Below are 20,203 nucleotides of genomic sequence, written 5' to 3' on the forward strand. Positions count from 1 at the left end.
CCGCTCCCCGCCCCAGGCCGCCGTGGCGCGCTGCCGGGGGCGGGCGACCGCGCATGCGCAAGAGCGTGACCGTGCCGCGTGCGCGCGCCGGAGACCGCCTCCCGCGCCGCTGGCTGGGCTCGGCCATGGGTTCGGCGCCGGCCGCGGGCTCGGTGCGCGCGCGCTACCTCGTGTACTTCCAGTACGTGGGCACCGGCTTTAAGTAGGTCTCCCGAGCGCGGCGGGGACCACTACGTGGGCCCGGGTGGAGGCGGGAAGGAGGGCGCGGGCGGGCAGGCGGAGGGCTCCGGAAGCGAGTTCCAAACGTCCGGGGGAGGAAGCGGCTGTGGCCTCAGGGGGCGGCCGAGACCTCAGGGCGGGGCGGCCCCGGTAACCTCCGCCCGCCTCTACCCGCAGCGGGGTGGCAGCCGTGAGGGGCGCCCAGCGCGCCGTCGGGGTCCAGAACTACCTGGAGGTGAGCTCGGCGGGTCCCGGGACGCCCGGTGAAGGGCAGGGGGGAGGCCCCGCCCGCGCGTCCCCGGAGTCCGGCCTGGCCCACCTGCCCGCCCCGCGGCTCGGTCCTGCAGGAGGCCGCCGAGCGGCTCAATTCCGTGGAGCCGGTCAGGTTCACCGTCTCCAGCCGCACAGACGCCGGGGTCCACGCCCTGAGCAACGCGGCGCACCTGGACGTCCAGCGCCGCTCCGGCCGGCCGCCCTTCCCGCCCGAGGTCCTGACCGAGGCCCTCAACACCCACCTGCGGCACCCGGCCATCAGGTGAGCCCGCGAACTGAGCAGCCCCGCGGCTCTGCCTTCCCGAACCATCTGTCGCGGACGCGGTTGGAGGTCTGGGCAGCCCAAGGGGTCGTTCCCCCGGTGAGCCTGACCCGCTGTCCCAGGGTCCTGCGGGCCTTCCGAGTGCCCGGCGACTTCCACGCTCGCCACGCGGCCACGTCCCGGACCTACCTGTACCGCCTGGTCACTGGCTGTCACCGGTCTGACGAGCTGCCCGTGTTTGAACGCAACCTATGCTGGGCTCTCCGGGCAGAGTGAGTGTGGCCCTGACAGTGAGCAGGGAGGGGGCAGGCCGGCCCCCCTTCCTGACCGTTCCCTTGATCCCTGAAGCCGCCTAGACGTGGCCTCCATGCAAGAAGCGGCCCAGCACCTCCTCGGCACACACGACTTCAGCGCCTTCCAGTCGGCCGGCAGCCCCGTACCAAGCCCCGTGCGGACACTGCGCCGTGTCTCCGTGTCCCCAGGCCTGGCCGGCCCCTTGGTCACCCCCCAGGAGAGCAGGTGAGGAAGGGCCCAGAGGCTGTGGTCCTGCCCTCAGGCTGGCAGCACTAATTTTGGCTCCAGCACCTCCCTCAGCAAAGGCAAGGCCAGGAGGGACAGGGACAGCCAGGCATTCTCAGGGCCTGGTCAGCTGGAGGATGTGGGGCAGTGGAGCGGCCAGGACGCCCCCAGTCTGCAGCTGTGCCCTCCCCTCAGGCTGAGCAGCAGAGCACAGGGAGGGCCACCTTTCTTTGAAAAACCCCTGCCCTGCTTAATGAAACAATCTTGGCAGCTACCGGAAAGGTTTCACTGGGGCCAGTGATTCTGGCCCAACCTGGCAGTGGCTGGTTTCTGCTGCTCCCGGTACTGTCCAGAGAACCCCTCACAAGGTGGCAGCTTCTGACCACAGAACCTGCCCTGTTGGGGTGAGCCCTGAGAGAAGGAAGAACTTCTGCCAGCCCGACTCCCGGGCAGAGAGGCAGGTATAGGGCTTGGGCCTCTGGCACGTGCACCAGCCACACTCCCAGTCCCTGCACGAGGACCGCAGGTGAGGTCCCAGGGCAAGCGCCTCAGGGACGGCCAGGCTACCTGCCCAGCCTCTGGATTGCCTGTCTGCCTCACTAGGGCAGGGGGTCAGCCAGGGCCCCTGGTGGACGAGCCAGTGGGAACCAGGCCTGTCTGAGGCCCCGCCCTATCACTCTCCATGTCTCAGGCTGGTGGGCTGCCCCACAGGCACCTACAGGTACTTGTTTTTCCAGGAAGCTGCAGTTCTGGAGCCTAGAGTTTGAGGGCCAGTCCTTCCTGTATAGACAGGTGGGCTCTGTTCCCGGGTCCTCCCTGGGCGGGTGGGGCTTAGGGTGGGCAGGCCCCTGTGCAGTCTCGGCTCTGGGTCACAGGTACGGAGGATGACAGCTGTGCTGGTGGCTGTGGGGCTGGGGGCTTTGGCACCTGCCCAGGTGAAGACAATTTTGGAGAGCCAAGACCCCCTGGGCAAGCACCAGACACGCCTGGCCCCAGCCCACGGCTTATTCCTGAAGTCAGTTCTGTACGGGAGCCTTGGTAAGAACAGTGGGCCAAAGAACGGTTCTGCTGTATGCCCACTGACTGCTGAGGCCCAGTCCTCACGGGGGAAGGCACAGCCTTCCTGCCACCTGGCCAGGCAGGAATCTGGCCATTGCCCAACTAGAGAGTCAAGGGGTGGGGTGGGGGGGCCGGGAGCCAGTAACTGGAGGAGTGAAGTCCCCCAGGGTTGCAGCCCCTCAGCCCAGCCTGCCCTGCCCTGGTCCTGGGAGTGATCCCAGTAGCAGGGAGGGCTCTGGGCCGACCTTGCCCCAACCTGACGCAGTGTCTGGTGTGTCCACAGATGCTGCTTCCTGCACCCTGCAGGGGCCACAGTTTGAGAGCCATGAATGACCCTGGACACTCGGCCAAAATCAGGCCACACCAGGCCCAGCAGCCCTGTGCTGGTAAAGCCAGGGCAGTCACAGCTGCCTGGGGCCCACAGCACTGCTGCCTGACCTCCAAATTAGCCCCATCTACCTGGGTCCCACCACCCCGGATGCCCATCTCTGTCCCGGGCAGGGCAGGGTGCAGTGCAGGATGTAGTCAGGGGCACCAAGTGGTCTTTTGTTCAGCTTTTACTGGAAACTGCTGTCTGGGACCCCCTGCCCTAACCATTGTTTTGAGGGCCAGGAGCAAGAATAAAGGCAAAACAGCCCGGAGGTCAGTTTATTTCTTTAGCTGCAAACAGCTACTCGGGCAGGCAGGTGACCCACAGCCTCTGTCCCCAGGGACTGGATCCGCAGGGTCTGTCCACCCAGCGCACCCACCGTCCTGAAGTGCAGGCCCAGGTCTCTCCAGCTGGGTGAAGGCAGAGGTGGGCGGCCGGCCTCAGCTGGGAGCCTGGGGGAGGCCTTTCTTCAGCAGGGACGTGAGGAAGCTCCCCAGCTCCTCATCCTAGGGCAGAGGCAAGGACGTGGGCAGCGTGGGACAGGGAGGGGTGGTGACATCTGAGCTGAGCTCGGTGGGGCGGGGGCCACCCCTTACCTGGTAGGTCCAAGAGACCAGCAGCACCTTGGTGCCTGGGTCCTCGGAGGGGGCAGCGGCCTGGATCAGGATGGACTCCACCGTCACTGAGCCGTCCGGGAGGTGCTGCACACAGTGCTCCTTCAGGATGCTGCGGGGAGGCTCCGTGAGACCCTGCCTTGCCCCCAGGGCCCGAGCGGGTGGAGGGGCGGGGCAGGGCGCCCACCTCTTGAGGTGGCTGTAGACACGCAGTGCAGTCTCCTGCTCCTTGCGCGTATCGTGCAGGTGCACGCGGCAGGTGAAGCGCAGCTGGTGCTCAGCCAGGCCCAGCTCTTTGAGGGCTTGCTCTGAGGACACTAGCCGGAAATTCTGTGGGGCAGGGGCAGGGGCAGGTCAGAGAGCGCAGCAGCGGCCCTCCCCACTCTGGAGGCCACCCTGCCACTCACACTGTCCTTCATGATCAAGGTGCCGTGCAGGAGCCGCGGCTTCTTGGCCTCAGGGAGCAGCCCTGTGGAGGCAGCGGGGGCTGTCAACGTAAGGGCCACCCCCAGCCACCCACCCTGAGCACCCCGCCCCACCCGGCCCTGCTCGCGTACCCTGCGCCATCTCCCGCTTCAGCAACCCCAGCGAGATGCCTACGGGGATGCTGAGGCTCGTGGGCAGCGTCACCGTCTCGCCATTGGCCGGCATGTAGCAGCTGACCCCTGGACCCCGAGGAAGAGACGGTCTCAGTGCAGGCTGCCCATGCTGACCCAAGGTGGGCCCCACACCACCCGCCCAGCTGCCTACGGAGCTCCTGCTCAATCTTCTGCTTCAAGAACTCCATCTTCTTGGCCTCGCCATGCACCAGCAGCACGTTTTCCGGCTCTGCCTGGCCCACCAGCTGCATGATGCCCTTGGCGTCCGCATGGGCACTGAATGACATGTACTCCACCTGCATCTTGACCTCCAGCTGCAGGGCATGGACAGCAGTTACCACCAGGAGGTGCCCCTCGGCCCTGCCAGCCCATGAGGGGGTTGGGACTCACCACCTGCCGCCCCTCCATCTCCAGCTTCCGCTGTCCACTGAGGATCTTGTGGCCCACGGTGCCCTGCACGCAGTAGCCGGGCATGATGACCTGGGGGCGGGGGGGGGGGCGGACACAGAGCTCACAGCCACAGGACCCCAGCCTTGGCACCTCAGGGCCTTCCCTGGGATGCCCCAACTTGAACCCCTGGAAGCTGTTTCCACCTGCCAGTGGTGCCCTCCCAAGCCTAGCTGCAGACTCCAAAGGGCTCAGGTTTTGGCACAAGACTGTCCAGGGCTGGGCTGGGGCTCTTCTGCCTGAGGTGGACGGGCTGCATCACAGGGAGACTCAAAGGCCCCAGTGGGACGTCACCCTCATCTCCTGGTGGCAGCAGCCACGTCCCTCGACCAGCATGGGGCCAGGCCAGCAAGAGCTCAGGGAGAGTGTGTCAGGACAACCCACTAGCCTCCAGGTTCCTGCATCTCACCACAGCCCTCACCATGTTCTTCTCGTTTCCTGCCCATTTCCGGAAGATCTGCAGGGACTGCCCGGCGTGCAGCATTCCTGGCGTGGCAAACACAACCTGCGAGAGACAGGGCGGAGGGGTCGAGTCGGGGCAGGAGAAGCCCCCCACCCCCGCTGCAGGCCAAGCCCAGAGACCCATGGGTGGGGACCTGTAGACAGGCCACCTGATGTGGACACACTGGCCAGCCCCACCACAGGGCCTCACCATTGGCCCTGGGTTGTCAGCAAAAGCCCGGTCAAAGGCCTTGATGTGTTTGAACTCGAACATGTTCCTCTGCACGAAAGTCTTGCGGATCTTCTGGTTGGTCCAGGGGATGAACAGCTTGTAGTAGTGGTTGGCCTTCTCAGTCAGACCCGTGGAGAAGTAGATGGGCACCTTCAGGTTCATGCGCTCCCTGGGGACCACATCCTGGTCAGCACAGCGGCCACGGGAGGACACCGCAGGGCAGGACTCAGCCGGGTCACCCCCCACAACCTCGTCTGCACGACCCATGCACAGGCCAGGTTGAGCCCAGTCTCCCATCATGACCATAGGACGCCAGTGCCTGCACCCTATCTCCCATTAAGCCCTGTGGCAGCTGAGCGTGGTGGAGGACCAGGAACCCCATCAAGAGCCACAAACAGTGGCACCGATGGAACGTCACAGGCCTCCCCCCACACCCAGTGGTTGTCGTGCCACTGGACTGTGCATGCTGGGCCAACACATGGCCGCAGCTTCCAACCCGGGGCAGGGCTCCTGAAAGAGCCGTCTGTCCTGGTAGCACCTACCAGAAGGTCTCCAGCAGGATGCAGAGCTCCTGGGCGCGGCCCAGCGCGAACACGGGGATCAGCACCTGGGGGACACACTAGGCTTGGCCCAAGCAGGAGCCCAGGCTGCGTGGCCCCTTGGCACAGCAGGCAGTGTCCAGTGAGGGCACAGCCAGGCGTCCAAGAGTTGCGGCCCCGTGTGGACCTCAGCCTCTCATATCTGCTCCCAGTCCCATCCCAGCGACTCTCCAGAGACAGAAGAGAGCGGCGTGGGGGCCAAGGCTTCATTGGGATCTGAGGTAGGAGGGGCAAAGGGGCTCCCTAGGGAAGGGTCTCTGAGCTTTTCTCCTCAATGCTGAGCAAACTTTCCTCTCTCCCTACCTGAAGATGCAGCACCCTACACTCTGAGACCCTGACCTATGCCAAGGTCAGCCAAGCCTGCCAGAAAGACCTGCCAGGCATGACCAAGGGCCTGTGTCCCCAGCCCTGCTGCGTGCGGCTACCTTCCCACCATGCTCCACGGTCTCGTGGACTTTCTTCAGGAAGTCTCGCTCCCGGCAGCGCTTGGAGTCTCGGATGGTCGTGGCATACGTGGACTCTGTGATGAGCAGGTTGGGGCGGCACTTGTCAATCCAGGCAGCTCTGGAACATGGGTGGGGGTGTGAGCCGTGGCAGACTGTCCCCACAGCTGCAGGGCTGGGTGTGACAAGCTGGACCCCAGTCCCACCCCGGCCGCCTTCCTAGGCCACTCTGGCTGGTAAAATGCTGTGGACAGCACACTTGGGAAGACAGGGGAGGCACAGAGGTCTCCGCCTGGACCCTGTGCCTTCGCGAAACTGAGCCCAGAAGGAAGGGGATCTCCGGGCCGCACCAGACCTGGGAGACACTGCTGGGCTGTCCACTCAAGGGCTGACATCCCCACAACTACAAGGGTCACGAGCTCCAAGGGGGCCTGCAGGTCAAAAGACGCCTCGGCAGACTTACCCCAAGTGTCGGTCTGGGGTCATGTTGTAATCACCCTGGTGAATGAACAAGGCCGCCATGGTGAGGGTGCCTCCCACCCCAGCAGCAGCCCTCCCAAGCCTCCAGCCCCTTCCACTGACCGTGTAGACCACAGACTCTGAGCCCACTTTAATCTGGAACATGGCTGCCCCCAGCACATGGCCTGCATAGTAGGCCTTGATCTCCAGCTCGTCATCCACCTGTGGAGGACAGGGCCACGCTCAGGCTCCACCATCACAGCAGAGGGGCGGGGGTGGCAGGGGTAGGAAGTGAGGGCACCACACTGAGCCTTTCATTCCGTTTCTCACACAGCACCCAGTTCATGAGGGACAGGCAGCAAGGACCAAGAACAGGAAAGAACAGACGGAAGACTGAGGGGTGCTGAAGGCACAGTTTCCAGCGTGGACTCCAAATACACCAGAGATGAAAGACGAGATGAAGAATGTTGGCGGCCGGGCATGGCAGCTCATGCCTGTAATCCCAGCACTTTGGGAGGCCAAGGCAGGCAGATGTCTTGAGGTCAGGATTTCGAGACCAGCCTGGCCAACATGGTGAAACTCCATCTCTACTAAAAATACAAAAATGAGCTGGGCATGGAGGGTTGCACCTAAAATCCCAGCAACTCAGGAGGCTGAGGCAGGAGAATCACTTGAACCTGGGAAGTGGAGGATGCAGTAAGCTGAGATTGTGCCACTGCACTCCAGCCTAGGCAACAAGAGCAAAACTCAGTTTAAAAAACAAAAGGGAAAATTCTAAAACCAGGAACTGTAACAACCCAAATTAGGAATTCAATGGATGAATTTACCGCCTATGACACATAACCAGAAAACAGAATTCATGAACTGAAAGACAGTGGAGGGAATATCCATCAGGAAACAGGAAAGACAAACAGATGATGAAGTTTCCAGAGGTGGAACAAACGTCAGACTCAGGGCCCCAGAGGAGAGGGAGCAAGAATGGGGCAGAAGCAGCACTGGAAGAAACGTGTGAAAGGCATCAAGCCACAGAGCCAAGAGGCCCCAAACTCTGAAGAGGCTGAGAATACATGTTGGGACCGGGTGCAGTGGCTCACACCTGTCATCCCAGTACTTTGGAAGGCTGAGGCGGGCAGATCACAAGGTCAGGAGTTCGAGACCAGCCTAGTCAATAGGGTGAAACCCACAAAAATTAGCCCAGTGTGGTGTGCTCGCCTGTAGTCTCAGCAACTCAAGAGGCTGAGGTAGGATAAACACTTGAACTCGGGAAACAGAAGTTGCAGTAAGCCGAGATCACACCACTGCAGTCCAGCCTGGGAGACAGAGTGAGACTCTGTCTCAAAAAAAAATTGGTCCATCAGCGCATAAGCACCAAAAACCAAGGTGAAGGCCATAACCCTACAGGTGCCCATGCCCAGAGATGGCCTTTGAGACAGGAGAAAGGACGATGCATGCAAAGTGCAGAGTCAACCTAAAATTCTACACACCTGAGAGGAAAAAGTTCTTCAAGAATGAGGGTGAAATAAATCCACTTGCAGGCAAATAAAAATGACAGAATCACCAGCAGACCCATGCTGATATTCTTCAGGCAAAAAGCAAATTATACCAAGTAAAAGATGGAAAAAATGCAGGAAACAAAACAAAGAAAACAAACATAAATAAAACTGAGCAGCTGGGTGCAGGGGCTCACACATGTAATCTCAGCACTTTGGGAGGCCAAGGCAGGCGGATCACCTGAGGTCAGGAGCTCAAAACACGCCTGCCCAATGTGGCAAAACCCCATCTCTACTAAAAGTACAAAATAATTAGCTGGGCGTGGTGGTGGATGCCTGTAATCCCAGCTGCTCAGGAGGCTGAGGCAGGAGAATCACTTGAACCCGGGAGACAGAGGTTGCAGTGAGCAGAGATTTTGCCACTGCACTCCAGTCTGGGTGACAAGAGTTAAACTCTGTCCCCTCAAAAAAAAAGACTAAGCACATGTTGATGTCACCAGGCATTAGAGATCATGTCTTGCTGGGTTGAAAAACAGTAAGGGAGCTAGTTGCCAGGTGTGGTGGCTCACACCTGTAATCCAGTACTTTGGGAGGCTGAGGTGGGAGGATCACCTGAGCTGGGGAGGCTGAGGCTGCAGTAAGCCAAGATCACACTCCAGCCTGGGCAACAGAGTCAGAGACCTTGTCTCACAAAATAATAATAAAAAAATTTCAAACCAAAGAAGATAAATACACTTCATTTTCACAAGTTCAAGCAGAAAAATGAAATGTTCCAAAATATATAGGAACATAATACAGTTTCAAAAATATGAAAGCAACACCCGCAGACTCTAATAAGAAAGACAAACCCATTCTTTTTTTTTTTTTTTTTTTTGAGGCGGAGTTTTGCTCTTGTTACCCAGGCTGGAGTGCAATGGCGCGATCTCGGCTCACCGCAACCTCCGCCTCCTGGGTTCAGGCAATTCTCCTGCCTCAGCCTCCCGAGTAGCTGGGATTATAGGCACGCACCACCATGCCCAGCTAATTTTTTGTATTTTTAGTAGAGACGGAGTTTCACCATGTTGACCATGGTTGGTCTCGATCTCTCGACCTCGTGATCCACCCGCCTCGGCCTCCCAAAGTGCTGGGATTACAGGCTTGAGCCACCGCGCCCAGCAACAAATCCATTCTTTTTGGGAGAAATTTCACAAATCTGAGCTGTCACTTGCCTACTTCACTTCCTCCCTGACCCTGACACAAGTTACCACACCCAGAACCGGGCGCCCTTCAGAGCTGGCCCATCTCCCCTCTGGCCCCTGCCTCCCTCCTGGTGACACCCCAGGAGCTCCAGCGAGTCTCTGGCAACTCCGAGTGCTCTGAGTTCCCACTCTGGCCTCTTCGATGCTACACAGACAGAGCCCGGTGGTTCAGAGACCAGGGCACACCCCACCCTACATGCGCTCTCCTGGGGCCAGCACCCAGTCTGGTCTGGGACCCGCATGCTCGACAGGTGCCTCCTCCTAGTGTCCCCATGGTGCTGGGCACAAGAGCGAGGCCCCAGCCTTCCCAAGGCTGTGCAGAGCACGGGGAAGGCACGGTTGGTGTGGGGTGGGCGGTGACTGTGCCGTCTGCGGCCCCGGGAGCCTGACCTGGACTGTCTGGTGGAGGTGGGCGGCCCCGGGATTCTGACCTGGACTGTCTGGTGGAGGTGGGCGGCCCCGGGATTCTGACCTGGACTGTCTGGTGGAGGTGGGCGGCCCCGGGAGCCTGACCTGGACTGTCTGGTGGAGGTGGACGGCCACCACCTTCTTCATGCAGTCTTTGATCATCTGGGAGGTGAAGAAGTTGGCCTCGCCCTTCTTGTCCACGGCGATCTTGCGGTAGTCCTCCAGCAGGATGGGGCAGATGGCCTGGGTAGGGTGCGTCATGTAGATGGGCCCGTCGTAGCCCACCATCTCGCTGAAGTAGGGGAGTGCCCCACAGTGGTCCAGGTGGAAGTGGCTGGGGGGACGCAGCATGTGTCAGCCTGGGCCCACCCCACCCCAGCCTTCACCGCCCCCGCCACTCTGCGCTTTCGGGTCACTCGTCCCTTCGTTCACTGAGTGCCTACTGTACATCAGACCCCGTCCCAAGGACTGAAAAGTCAGGAACGAGCAAACACAAAACTCTCTCCCTCGAACCTTCAGTCTGGAAATCTAGCAAGGCAGTAAGCAAACGGGACAGTGAACGTTAGTGATGGTGACGCGCCTGCAAAACCACGCAAAGCCACCAAGGAACCGTGAGTGGGGGAGCCGCTGGCTTTTCAGGTGGTCGAGACAGGCTGAGTGGCACTGCAGGTGCAGGTGGCACAGACCCGAGGGCACGGACAGTGCCTGGTGAGCCCCGAAAACGCACTAGAGGCACTGCTGTGTCCAAGAATAAACCACAACCACGAGGGTGAGGATGCTGCCTCCGGAGGGGGTGCTTCTCCAGGCCTCACGGGCCCCTCTGGCTGCTGGGGAGGACAGGGCAGGGTAGGAGGGACCAGCAGGGGTGCTGTGGCCATCCAGCCAAGGCCACCCAGACCAGTGGGTCATAAGACGCTGGACCCTAAAGGCTGGAGTCAGGGCAGACTCGGACCTCTGGAATTGCCAATAGACAATGGAGTTTAAAGCTCCTGAGACAGTGAAGGCATGGGAGAGGGTGAAGCCTGGAGGGCCAAGTTCAGAGGGCAGAGCCAGAAGAACAGGCAGAGACCAGGCCATGTGTGTGACCAGTAAGGCAAGCAGGGAGCAGATCCTGGGGCCCCGAAGACCTCTGAGGATCAAGAATGGTGCAGGCCCCTTGCCAAAGGCTGCCAAGGCCCAGTATGGGGGCTCAGGCCGCACAGGCACAGACATGGGGCCCTCAAGGCCCCTAGCGGGTGCCCACCTGATAATCACACAGTCCAGGAAGTCTGTGAGGCGGCCGTTCTGAGTGATGTAGGAGAAGTCAGGGAAGCGCCGCTGGGAATGGCATGAGGGCATCAGGTCGCGGCCGTGGTCTCCAGGCAGCGTGTGGGAGCGCCCATGCCCCAGGAAGCGGCTCCCAAGAGGCAGGACTGTGTGTGCAGACTGAAGGCCAGGCTGGGCACTCCCGCCCCGCAGGCGGCATCAGGATCCCTGGCTGCTCACAGCACCCGGAGAGCCCAAGTTCCCCACAAGCTCACGGCAGATCTGAGCTGGAAGCTGAGCCCACCCTATAGGACCCCGGGGCTAGGGCCCAGTGCAACGCAAGGGGACCTCCTCACGTAGGGACTCGCGTCAGCCGGGCCCACCCATCCCTGCTCCCTCCAGGGTACAGCCATCCAGGCACGACCACTGCTGCCCACTGCCCCACTGCCCGAGCTCCGAGGCCCAGGGTCCTGCTGTGGATGGCCCGCCCTCCCAACCTCTGGGCCACCTGCCCAGGGACTCACGTCGTCATTGAAGCCCATGTGCATCCCACAGTCCAGCATGACGTTCTTGCCTGCGATGGACACCAGGATGCAGCTTCGGCCCACATCCTGGCCAGCCCCTGCTCAGGAGAGGGCGGGTGAGAGGCACTGCTGTGTGGACAGACACTGGGCCACTTCCACTCACAGGATGGGGAACACGGGGGACCAAGCCCCACGCCACCACGCCCAGGGCTGAGGCCTGCAGCCCACACGCCCTCCCCTGCCAGCTTCCCCTGGCCTCTCAAAGTGGCTGAGGACCGCTGGCTGAGTAGTGGGCACTGTGTGGTGATCCTTGGTGCCCAACAGAGACAAGTGCTGGTCTGTGGGGCCAAGAGCTCAACTGGGGTCACTCCTGGGCTGTGGCTAGACCCTCAGCAGAGCTGCAGACCAATGAGGCCGCCTCCTCCAGGACCTGTCCCCAGGCAGGCAAGGGCCTGGGTGCCTGCGTGCTGGAACTGGGTGCCTACTGGTGGTGGGGCTATGGAGGGATGCCACGCAGCCTCAGCCACGCCACAGCGAACATAGTGCCGGCAGTCCAGCAGTGGCCAGTGTGGGCGACACAAGCCCCACACCATTGCACACCGTGCAGCCCCCAACACGGACCCTAATCTGCACCCCTCCCATACTCCTGACAACCAAGCAGCCCTGCCCAGCTGCTCCAGCCAGAGGCCCTGGCCAGGCAAGGCACACTCAGCCCCTCGTGTGACCTGGGGGCCCATGAGGAAAGGGTCAGGGCCTCTGCACCTCTGCTTCTGCCTGTGCCTGGGCAGGAGTCTGATGGCAACGAACGGCCTGGTTTTCCCCTTGAATCCCACCCACCTCCCTCTGCCAGCCACCTCAAGCATCCAAAGCCAGTACCATACATCAGGGTGATGGGGCCAAGGGCCTGCCTGCCACAGATGGGGGTCTCAGGTTCTCTTACAGGCCTGTTCCTGCCCTCACTGGGCTCTCTGAGGCCAGGGCCTCAGCTGTCTCCTCCCTCTGCACCTCCTGCCCCAAGCCATGCCAGGCTCGCAGAGGCCCCCCCAACATCTGTGGGAAGGGAGGGCTGCCCCTCTTTCCAGGCAAGGACCTGAGGTCACAGAGGCACTCATGGCACACAGCCCCGAAACGTGGGGCTCGGGCTCGTTTTCTGAATTCCAAAGCCCAGTCCTTAGGCACTGGCAGTCCTGCCTCCCAACAGGACCCGCACTGATCCCAGGGAGGAAAGATGGCAGAGGGGCAGGAATAGAGCCTGGAACGAGGATGGGACAGGGCTCAGGAGACAGAGGAAGAGCATCCCTGTCTGCAAGGAGACCTCTGGCAGACCAGTAAACGAGGCGTCCGGAGCGTGCCAGACAGAGGCTTCTGTGACAGGGAGAGCAAGGGAGGAGTACGAGGAAGCCCTGACACTTCCAGAACCATGACGAAAAACTCCCCCTGAGAAGCCAACGTCTGAGCAGGGTGGGGACGGACAGGCAGGGTGGGAGAGCAAGCACACAAGGCCAGGGCGTGAAGTGAGCCCAAGGACACAGCACTGGCTCAGTGACCACAGAGCCCGAGAGGCGGAGCCTGGCGCAGGGAAGGGTGAAACGGGTTCTCCTTTGATGATCCCTGGGCTGAGGGGACTTGAGAAAATACCCAGGTACAGGTCTGGGGTAACTGAAGCCACAAGGAAGACATGGAGAAGGACAAGAAAGATCGGACTGTCCAGATAGTGGGCAGAACAGGCAGCCAAGAGGCCAAATGAGAAAGGGGCAGGCTGGGAGGACCCTGCAGAGGCCTCAGAAAGCAGGGGAGGGCAGCAGAGCCCACGCTAACAGCTGCAAAATGCTGCAAAATGGGATATGAACTCTGACTTGGCAGGCCGGGGTGTTCAATGCAGCTGTTAATAGCACAGTAGGCCAAAGGTGGTGGCTCACACCTGAAATCCCAGCACTTTGGGAGGCCGAGGTGGGCGGATCACAAGGTCAAGAGATCAAGACTATCCTGGCCAACATGGTGAAACCCCGTCTCTACTAAAAATACAAAAATTAGCTGGCCGGGCGTGGTGGCTCAAGCCTGTAATCCCAGCACTTTGGGAGGCCGAGGCGGGTGGATCACGAGGTCGAGAGATCAAGACCATCCTGGTCAACATGGTGAAACCCCGTCTCTACTAAAAATACAAAAAAAAAATTAGCTGGGCGTGGTGGCGCGTGCCTGTAATCCCAGCTACTCAGGAGGCTGAGGCAGGAGAATTGCCTGAACCAAGGAGGCGGAGGTTGCGGTGAGCCGAGATTGCGCCATTGCACTCCAGCCTGGGTAACAAGAGTGAAACTCCGTCTCAAAAAAAAAAAAAAAAAAAAATTAGCTGGGCGTGGTGGCAGCACCTGTAGTCCCAGCTACTCGGGAGGCTGAGGCAGGAGAATTGCTTGAACCCGGGAGGCGGAGGCTGCAGTGAGCTGAGGTAGTGCCACTGCACTCCAGGCCAGTGAGAGACTCCATCTCAAAAAAAATAAAAAAACAGCACAGTGTCCCTACTGGGGCGGGTGCACCCTCTGAGGAAGCACACCATGGAGAAGGACGTGGAGTCCCATCCAGGTGTCTTTACTGGAAGATGCCCTTGACCTCCTGCCCAGTGGAAGGCCCAGGTTCCAAGACAGCACATGGCAGGCATGTACGGAAAACGCCCAGGGACATCAGGAGGGCTGGCCACCAACACCATGTCCCCCCAGTTGTTTCTGAGACCCTGGATTTTGGTTAATTCTTTCCTTCTTTGTATTGTTCTATACTGTACAACTTTCTCCTTTTTTTGAAATAGGGTCTTGCTGTCGCCCAGGCTGGAATGCAGTAGCACCATCATGGCTCACTGTAGCCTCAACCTCCTGGGCTCAATCAATCCTCCCACCCCAGCCTCCCAATAGCTGAGACCACAGGCGTGAGCCACGGCACCCAGCTAATTTCTGCTTTTTTTTTTTTTTCTGAGCAACAGGGTCTTGCCATGTGGGCCAGGCTGGTCTTCAACATCCGGGCTCAAGCAATCCTCCCACCTTTGTCTTCCAAAGTGCTGGGATCACAAGCGTGAGACACAGTGCCCAGCCTGTTAAGAGCCTTTAGGAGTGTGCATTTGTGTTTTCTACTATCTTTTCAATGTTGCAAAGATCAAGGAGAACAAGAGCTGAACTGACAGCTGATTTAACTTAGATGTGAGCACAAAGGGTGGTAGACAGAAAGTGAGAAATGAGGAGGCAGAAGGGGGGCTGCGGGACTGGAAGGCTGAAGGGCTGGGGGACCGAGGGGCTGAGGAGCTGGGAGGGTGGGGAGCTGAGGGGCTGCGGGGCTGAGGGGCTGCGGGGCTGAGGCGCTGAGGGGCTGAGGGGCTGGGGGGCTGAGGGGCTGAGGCGCTGCGGGGCTGAGGGGCTGCGGGGCTGAGGCGCTGAGGGGCTGAGGGGCTGAGGGGCTGCGGGGCTGAGGGGCTGGGGGGCTGAGGCGCTGAGGGGCTGAGGGGCTGAGGGGCTGCGGGGCTGAGGCGCTGAGGGGCTGGGGTCTGAGGGGCTGCGGGGCTGGGGGGCTGGGGGGCTGGGGGGCTGGGGGGCTGCGGGGCTGCGGGGCTGAGGCGCTGAGGGGCTGAGGGGCTGGGGGGCTGAGGGGCTGAGGCGCTGCGGGGCTGCGGCGCTGGGGGGCTGGGGGGCTGAGGGGCTGCGGGGCTGCGGGGCTGCGGGGCTGGGGGGCTGCGGGGCTGGGGGGCTGCGGGGCTGCGGGGCTGCGGGGCTGGGGGGCTGCGGGGCTGGGGGGCTGGGGGGCTGGGGGGCTGCGGGGCTGCGGGGCTGCGGGGCTGGGGGGCTGGGGGGCTGCGGGGCTGCGGGGCTGGGGGGCTGGGGGGCTGCGGGGCTGCGGGGCTGGGGGGCTGGGGGGCTGGGGGGCTGGGGGGCTGCGGGGCTGCGGGGCTGGGGGGCTGGGGGGCTGGGGGGCTGCGGGGCTGGGGGGCTGCGGGGCTGCGGGGCTGGGGGGCTGGGGGGCTGCGGGGCTGGGGGGCTGGGGGGCTGCGGGGCTGGGGGGCTGCGGGGCTGGGGGGCTGGGGGGCTGCGGGGCTGGGGGGCTGCGGGGCTGCGGGGCTGGGGGGCTGCGGGGCTGCGGGGCTGGGGGGCTGGGGGGCTGCGGGGCTGGGGGGCTGCGGGGCTGCGGGGCTGCGGGGCTGGGGGGCTGGGGGGCTGCGGGGCTGCGGGGCTGAGGCGCTGAGGGGCTGCGGGGCTGCGGGGCTGCGGGGCTGCGGGGCTGAGGCGCTGAGGGGCTGCGGGGCTGAGGCGCTGCGGGGCTGCGGGGCTGAGGGGCTGGGGGGCTGCGGAACTGGAAGCGGCAGCGCGCGGCACAGGGAGGTGAAGGCACCGAGGAAAGCGCAGAGCGAACGCGGAGGCCCCGCAGCCCCCTCTGCGTCGTCCCCTCTCGGCCGCCTGAACCTCGGGGCTCGCGTTCTCGCGGCCCTGCGGGAGGCCCTGGGTGCCGGGACGAGGCCGCCTCCCGGGAGGACGCCCGCGACGCGCACCAGGCTCCGCGGCGAGAGCCCGCCGGGAGCCGCCTCCGAAGCCCGCCCCACAGCCCTCCGGAGACTCCCACTCACCTAAGGGCGTGACTCTGATCTCGGGCATCTTGTCCACGGCGCCACCGGACCCGCGAAGCTCACACACGCTCGCGCCGCACGGGCGCAGCCACCGCGGCGTCAACTTCCGGTGCTCCTGCCGGAAATGAGCGTCGGCACACCGGGCCGCTCGATTGGGCAGCATCCGACCAATCAGAGCGGCGGACGCAGGCGGGCGGGGCCGGGCCCCGGATGCTGCCCAGGTGAGCGGCTGTGGCTCGGCGGCCGCACCTGCCTGACCCGGCCGGTGGGTCCGACAGCCGCCGAGGGGCCGGGAGCGGGAGGGGACGTGCTCCTAGAAGGCTGCCGCGGGCGGGCGGCCAAGGACCGGGCTCCGGCGCAGGACAGAGCTGTCTCAGGTCGGCCCCTCCTCTCGACCACCCCGCGCCTCAGCCCCTTCCTGGGCCCCTCGGCGGAGCAGGGACTCGAACCGGTGCCCACCCAGTCCTGTACCATCTGAAGCCCCTTCCCAGGTGAGACTCGCAGCGCTCGCTGGACCGGGCCCTGGTGCCACCCAAGGCCCGGGACGCCGTGACGGCGCGTCTCCTGCTGGCCTCCCAGCGTGCTGGCCCCCGCAGGGTTGTGTGCTCCGACGGCCCTTGTGTCCAGCCCTGACCTTGGGCCGGTGGGCTGCCCTGGGAAAGGCCTGGAGGTGCCCTGGGTCACCTTTCTGGGCTGGCGAACTGCCCGCGTCCTGCACAGCCACGGCCCTTCCTGTTTTCCCTGAGCCACCAGCCACAGCCCTGAGAGGCTCCTGGCAGCTCCTGTTGGCCACTGGCTCAGATCTGGGCAGGAAGGCGAGGCCCGCAGAATATCTGGTGACCAAGAAGGAAACCCCGGAGCCTCAGAGACCGTCTTCTCAGTGGATAGAACAGAGGCCCGAGGAGGGGAAGGGCGTGCTGGAAGTCTCTGGGGCTCCATGGTCCTGGGGCCCAGGAGCAGCCATCCCCCATGCCTGAAACCCGGTGAGCTCACATCTGGGGCCTCCGCCTGCTGCCGAGCATGCAACCCAACCTGTGGGGCCTGCAAGGCAAGGCTTCAGCACCTCCGGGCCACAGTGCTCCAGCAGCCTGGGCCGTGGGTTTGGCAGGGCTTGCAGCCCGTGCTCCCCAGTGACGAAGGGCCCAACAACCTGCCCACCTGCTCCTGGCCAGGAGTGCTCACCACAGCTGGGTGCCCTCCCCGCCCCTGCTGCAGTCCCTGCAGCCAGGGAAGTCAGGACAGGGCTCCCAGCGTCAAGGGGCCCAGGAAACTCCAGGCCCAGTGGGGCGAGGGTTCTTCCTGGTCGAGGGGGATGCAGCTGAGTCCCAGGGTCCCCAGAGCAGGTGCAGACTCTTGGGGCACCTGGGGAGACGGGGCAAGGGTGCTTGGTGACACCCACACAAAGCATGGGTGCCTGGATGTCTGGGGAGTGACTGTGTGAATGCCAGCAGAATCCAGAGCAAGGCCTGGGCCACTCACGGAAGGTTCCCTAGGGCTGCTAGGAGGGCCTTGTGGCAATCTTCGGAGTGTGGTAAAACCTTTAGCCCAGCCACCCATCCATGTGGGACTCATAGTTTCAGCAAACAGTTGCGTCTATCCATCTAGCAAGCGCTGGCCCTACAGCCTCTCCTCTGCTTTGAGGATGCAGCATTGAGGAAGACGGGGGCAGTCTGCCTGGCAGCATGTCCGCCCCCCCAGCACCCCCACACTCCCTGCTCCCCCACTCCACGTTCTGCTGTGTCTGTTTCCTTGCATGTGATCTCGGAACTTCCTGTCTTTGTCGTCCTCTGACCCCACCCCCGATGGCTGCCCACCCACTCCCTGTGCACCCAGGTGCCTAGAACAGTGCTTGGCTCTAGGCAAGGGCTTGGCAAATATTTCCTCAGCTGGCAAAAACAGATGCAGCCTCTAGTGAGAGAAACGAAAACAAATAAGCAAGAAAGCATCAGCAGAGACGCCCCTGTAGACGATCGAGTGGTCTGATGAAGCCAGAGGGGTCAGGGACTGACCCACAGGAGGGGCCGTGCCAAGGTCTGTGGGTACGAGGCCCCTATGAAGGGTGGGTCAGGGTGGTGTGCCTGAGAGCCTGCCGCTTGGCTGGGAGCAGAGCCAGGCGGCTCGTCGGAGGAAGCTCCGTAAGGGGCCTGAGTGTTCAGTGGGATCGCAGCTCTCTTGTTCCCTTCCACACGCAGAGAAAATGAGCCACAGATCAAGCTGACCCCAGTGAGACTGTATTTCCCAGCCCAACTATATTGCCGTTCCTATCAAAAAATGGATGATTCGGAGACAGGTTTCAATCTGAAAGTCGTCCTGGTCAGTTTCAAGCAGTGTCTCAATGAGAAGGAAGAGGTCCTGCTGGACCCCTACATTGCCAGCTGGAAGGGCCTGGTCAGGTGCGTCCGCAGGGCTTGCTCGCCGGGGGGGCTCACCTGGCAGAGTCCTGGAGGTGGTATCTGCCTCCCGCTGGCTGTCCTCACCAGCTTCGCTGCCTGTTTCCAGAAGGCTGGGCAGCGTCCCCTGCACCCTGGAGGGCTGCCCCGGGCCTGGGCGAGGACTCGAGCCCTGCTCCCTCCCGCAGGTTTCTGAACAGCCTGGGCGCCATCTTCTCGTTCATCTCCAAGGACGTGGTCTCCAAGCTGCAGATCATGGAGCGCCTCCGGGGCGGCCCACAGCACGAGCACTACTGCACCCTGCAGGCCATGGTGGCCCACGAGCTGGGCAGCAAGCTGGTGGACCTGGAGCGGCGCTCCCAGCACCCCGAGTCCGGCTGCCGCACCGTGCTGCGCCTGCACCGTGCCCTGCACTGGCTGCAGCTGTTCCTGGAGCGCCTGCGCACCAGCCCCGAGGACGCGCGCACCTCCGTGCTCTGCACCGACTCCTACAACGCCTCGCTGGCCGCCTACCACCCCTGGATCGTGCGCCGTGCCGTCACCGTGGCCTTCTGCGCCCTGCCCACACGCAAGGTCTTCCTGGAGGCCATGAACGTGGGGCCCCCGGAGCAGGCCGTGCAGATGCTGGGTGAGGCCCTCCCCTTCATCGAGCGCGTCTATGACGTCTCCCAGAAGCTGTACGCCGAGCACTCCCTGCTGAACCTGCCCTAGTGGCAGGAACCCAGGGCCACGCGGGCTTTCCTGCTGCAGATCTGGGCTGCGAGCCCCACAGCAGAACTTTCTGGGGGCCCCAGGAACAGGAGATGTGCTGCTGTCCCTGTGAGCTGAGCTTGTTTGGAGCCACAAGAGTGTGGCAGAGAAGGTGGCCCCCAGCCCAAAGAGGCCTGCCCTCTCGGTCCAGAACTGGACGCCTCAGCCATGGCTCCCCCTCAGCCTGTGACACAGCTGCCCGGCCAGGCCTGGCTGGGTGCAGAAAGTGGAGGGGGCGGGGGCGGGGGCGGGGCCAGGCCTGCAAAAGCCCAAAAGGTCACCAACCCCCAGTCTGTGGGGCAGATCTGCTGACTGGGGTAAAGTCACTGGTCCCGGGGTGTAGAGACTCCATCCTTTCTCTCCAGCCGGTGTGTCCTCCTCTCAGGCCCAGGCCTGGGACCCCTCATCCGCCCAGGTGGGCAACGCTGAGTCCAGGCACCTCAGCCCCCTCCATGCCCAGACTAGCAGAAAGCCCCCAAGAGCGAGCGGTCTGGGCCCTTGGGGTCTCCCCGCCTCTCACTGCCTTGTTTGCCCCTCAGCGTGCCAGGCGGACTGAGGGTGGGATGGCCAGGAGCTGAGATCAAGGCTGCTCACAGACGGGCCGGAGAAGGCCCTGCCCTTGGGACAGCCTCCCTGCAGCCCCTCCAGGGTGCCAGCTCCCGAGTGACACAGCAGGCTGCCTCCCGCAGCTGCTGTGGGTCTGCACAGCACACCCAAGGCCCCAGGAGCCAGGACTCTGCTACTCCCAGCAAAACGCTGTGTCCCTTATCCCCCTGCCCCTTGAAGCCCCCTCTCCCCAGGAGACCCAAGGGGCTTGGAGCAGATTGGCCTGGCCAGTGGCTACCAGCCAGCCACACCCAGCCCAGCCACCACCCAGTTCCTGGGGCCTGGCCCCTGGCTCTCTACGGTGGACCGCAGCGCCTCAGGGTGGCAGATGAACAGCCCCGACTACCCAGCAGGTGCACAAGCTTCTGGAGTGCAAGCCATTCGGTGTCTTCCAACGTCAATAAATCACGGCATCCCAGGAC

The 20,203-nt window shown here is 62.9% G+C and overlaps 3 protein-coding genes across 5 annotated transcripts; 2 read left to right on the forward strand and 1 right to left on the reverse strand.

Annotated features, from left to right (window-relative positions):
- The first annotated feature begins 39 nt into the window (after nucleotides 1-39).
- On the forward strand, nucleotides 40-8,101 carry PUSL1 (pseudouridine synthase like 1). Of its 2 annotated transcripts, XM_039474174.2 has the most exons (10): nucleotides 45-202; nucleotides 397-454; nucleotides 567-754; nucleotides 877-1,026; nucleotides 1,103-1,273; nucleotides 2,011-2,065; nucleotides 2,149-2,311; nucleotides 2,616-5,855; nucleotides 5,944-6,167; nucleotides 6,871-8,101. In XM_039474174.2, the coding sequence occupies exons 1-8, from the start codon at nucleotides 54-56 to the stop codon at nucleotides 2,663-2,665; spliced, it is 984 nt and encodes a 327-aa protein (XP_039330108.2). In that variant the 5' UTR covers nucleotides 45-53; the 3' UTR covers nucleotides 2,666-5,855; nucleotides 5,944-6,167; nucleotides 6,871-8,101. The 2 variants fall into 2 exon arrangements, with proteins under 2 accessions (XP_074236021.1, XP_039330108.2); XM_074379920.1 differs by having other exon boundaries at nucleotides 40-202; nucleotides 2,149-5,855.
- Nucleotides 2,954-16,145, reverse strand: INTS11 (integrator complex subunit 11). Its single transcript, XM_003939660.4, has 17 exons — nucleotides 16,036-16,145; nucleotides 11,442-11,539; nucleotides 10,916-10,989; nucleotides 9,778-10,006; nucleotides 6,660-6,758; nucleotides 6,541-6,575; nucleotides 6,060-6,198; nucleotides 5,578-5,642; nucleotides 5,015-5,204; nucleotides 4,784-4,867; nucleotides 4,306-4,395; nucleotides 4,067-4,229; nucleotides 3,874-3,981; nucleotides 3,724-3,785; nucleotides 3,504-3,646; nucleotides 3,299-3,428; nucleotides 2,954-3,208 (listed from the first exon to the last, which is right to left on the reverse strand). The coding sequence occupies exons 1-17, from the start codon at nucleotides 16,061-16,063 to the stop codon at nucleotides 3,143-3,145; spliced, it is 1,803 nt and encodes a 600-aa protein (XP_003939709.1). The 5' UTR covers nucleotides 16,064-16,145; the 3' UTR covers nucleotides 2,954-3,142.
- A 117-nt stretch (nucleotides 16,146-16,262) lies between these two features.
- CPTP (ceramide-1-phosphate transfer protein) lies at nucleotides 16,263-20,202 on the forward strand. Of its 2 annotated transcripts, none has more exons than XM_010350362.3 (3): nucleotides 16,263-16,526; nucleotides 18,228-18,428; nucleotides 18,614-20,202. In XM_010350362.3, the coding sequence occupies exons 2-3, from the start codon at nucleotides 18,307-18,309 to the stop codon at nucleotides 19,134-19,136; spliced, it is 645 nt and encodes a 214-aa protein (XP_010348664.1). In that variant the 5' UTR covers nucleotides 16,263-16,526; nucleotides 18,228-18,306; the 3' UTR covers nucleotides 19,137-20,202. The 2 variants fall into 2 exon arrangements, with proteins under 2 accessions (XP_010348664.1, XP_010348665.1); XM_010350363.3 differs by lacking the exon at nucleotides 16,263-16,526 and adding an exon at nucleotides 16,558-18,066.
- The last annotated feature ends 1 nt before the right edge of the window (nucleotide 20,203 follows it).

Source organism: Saimiri boliviensis, chromosome 11 (assembly GCF_048565385.1).
Source record: "Saimiri boliviensis isolate mSaiBol1 chromosome 11, mSaiBol1.pri, whole genome shotgun sequence".
Taxonomy (NCBI): domain Eukaryota; kingdom Metazoa; phylum Chordata; class Mammalia; order Primates; family Cebidae; genus Saimiri; species Saimiri boliviensis.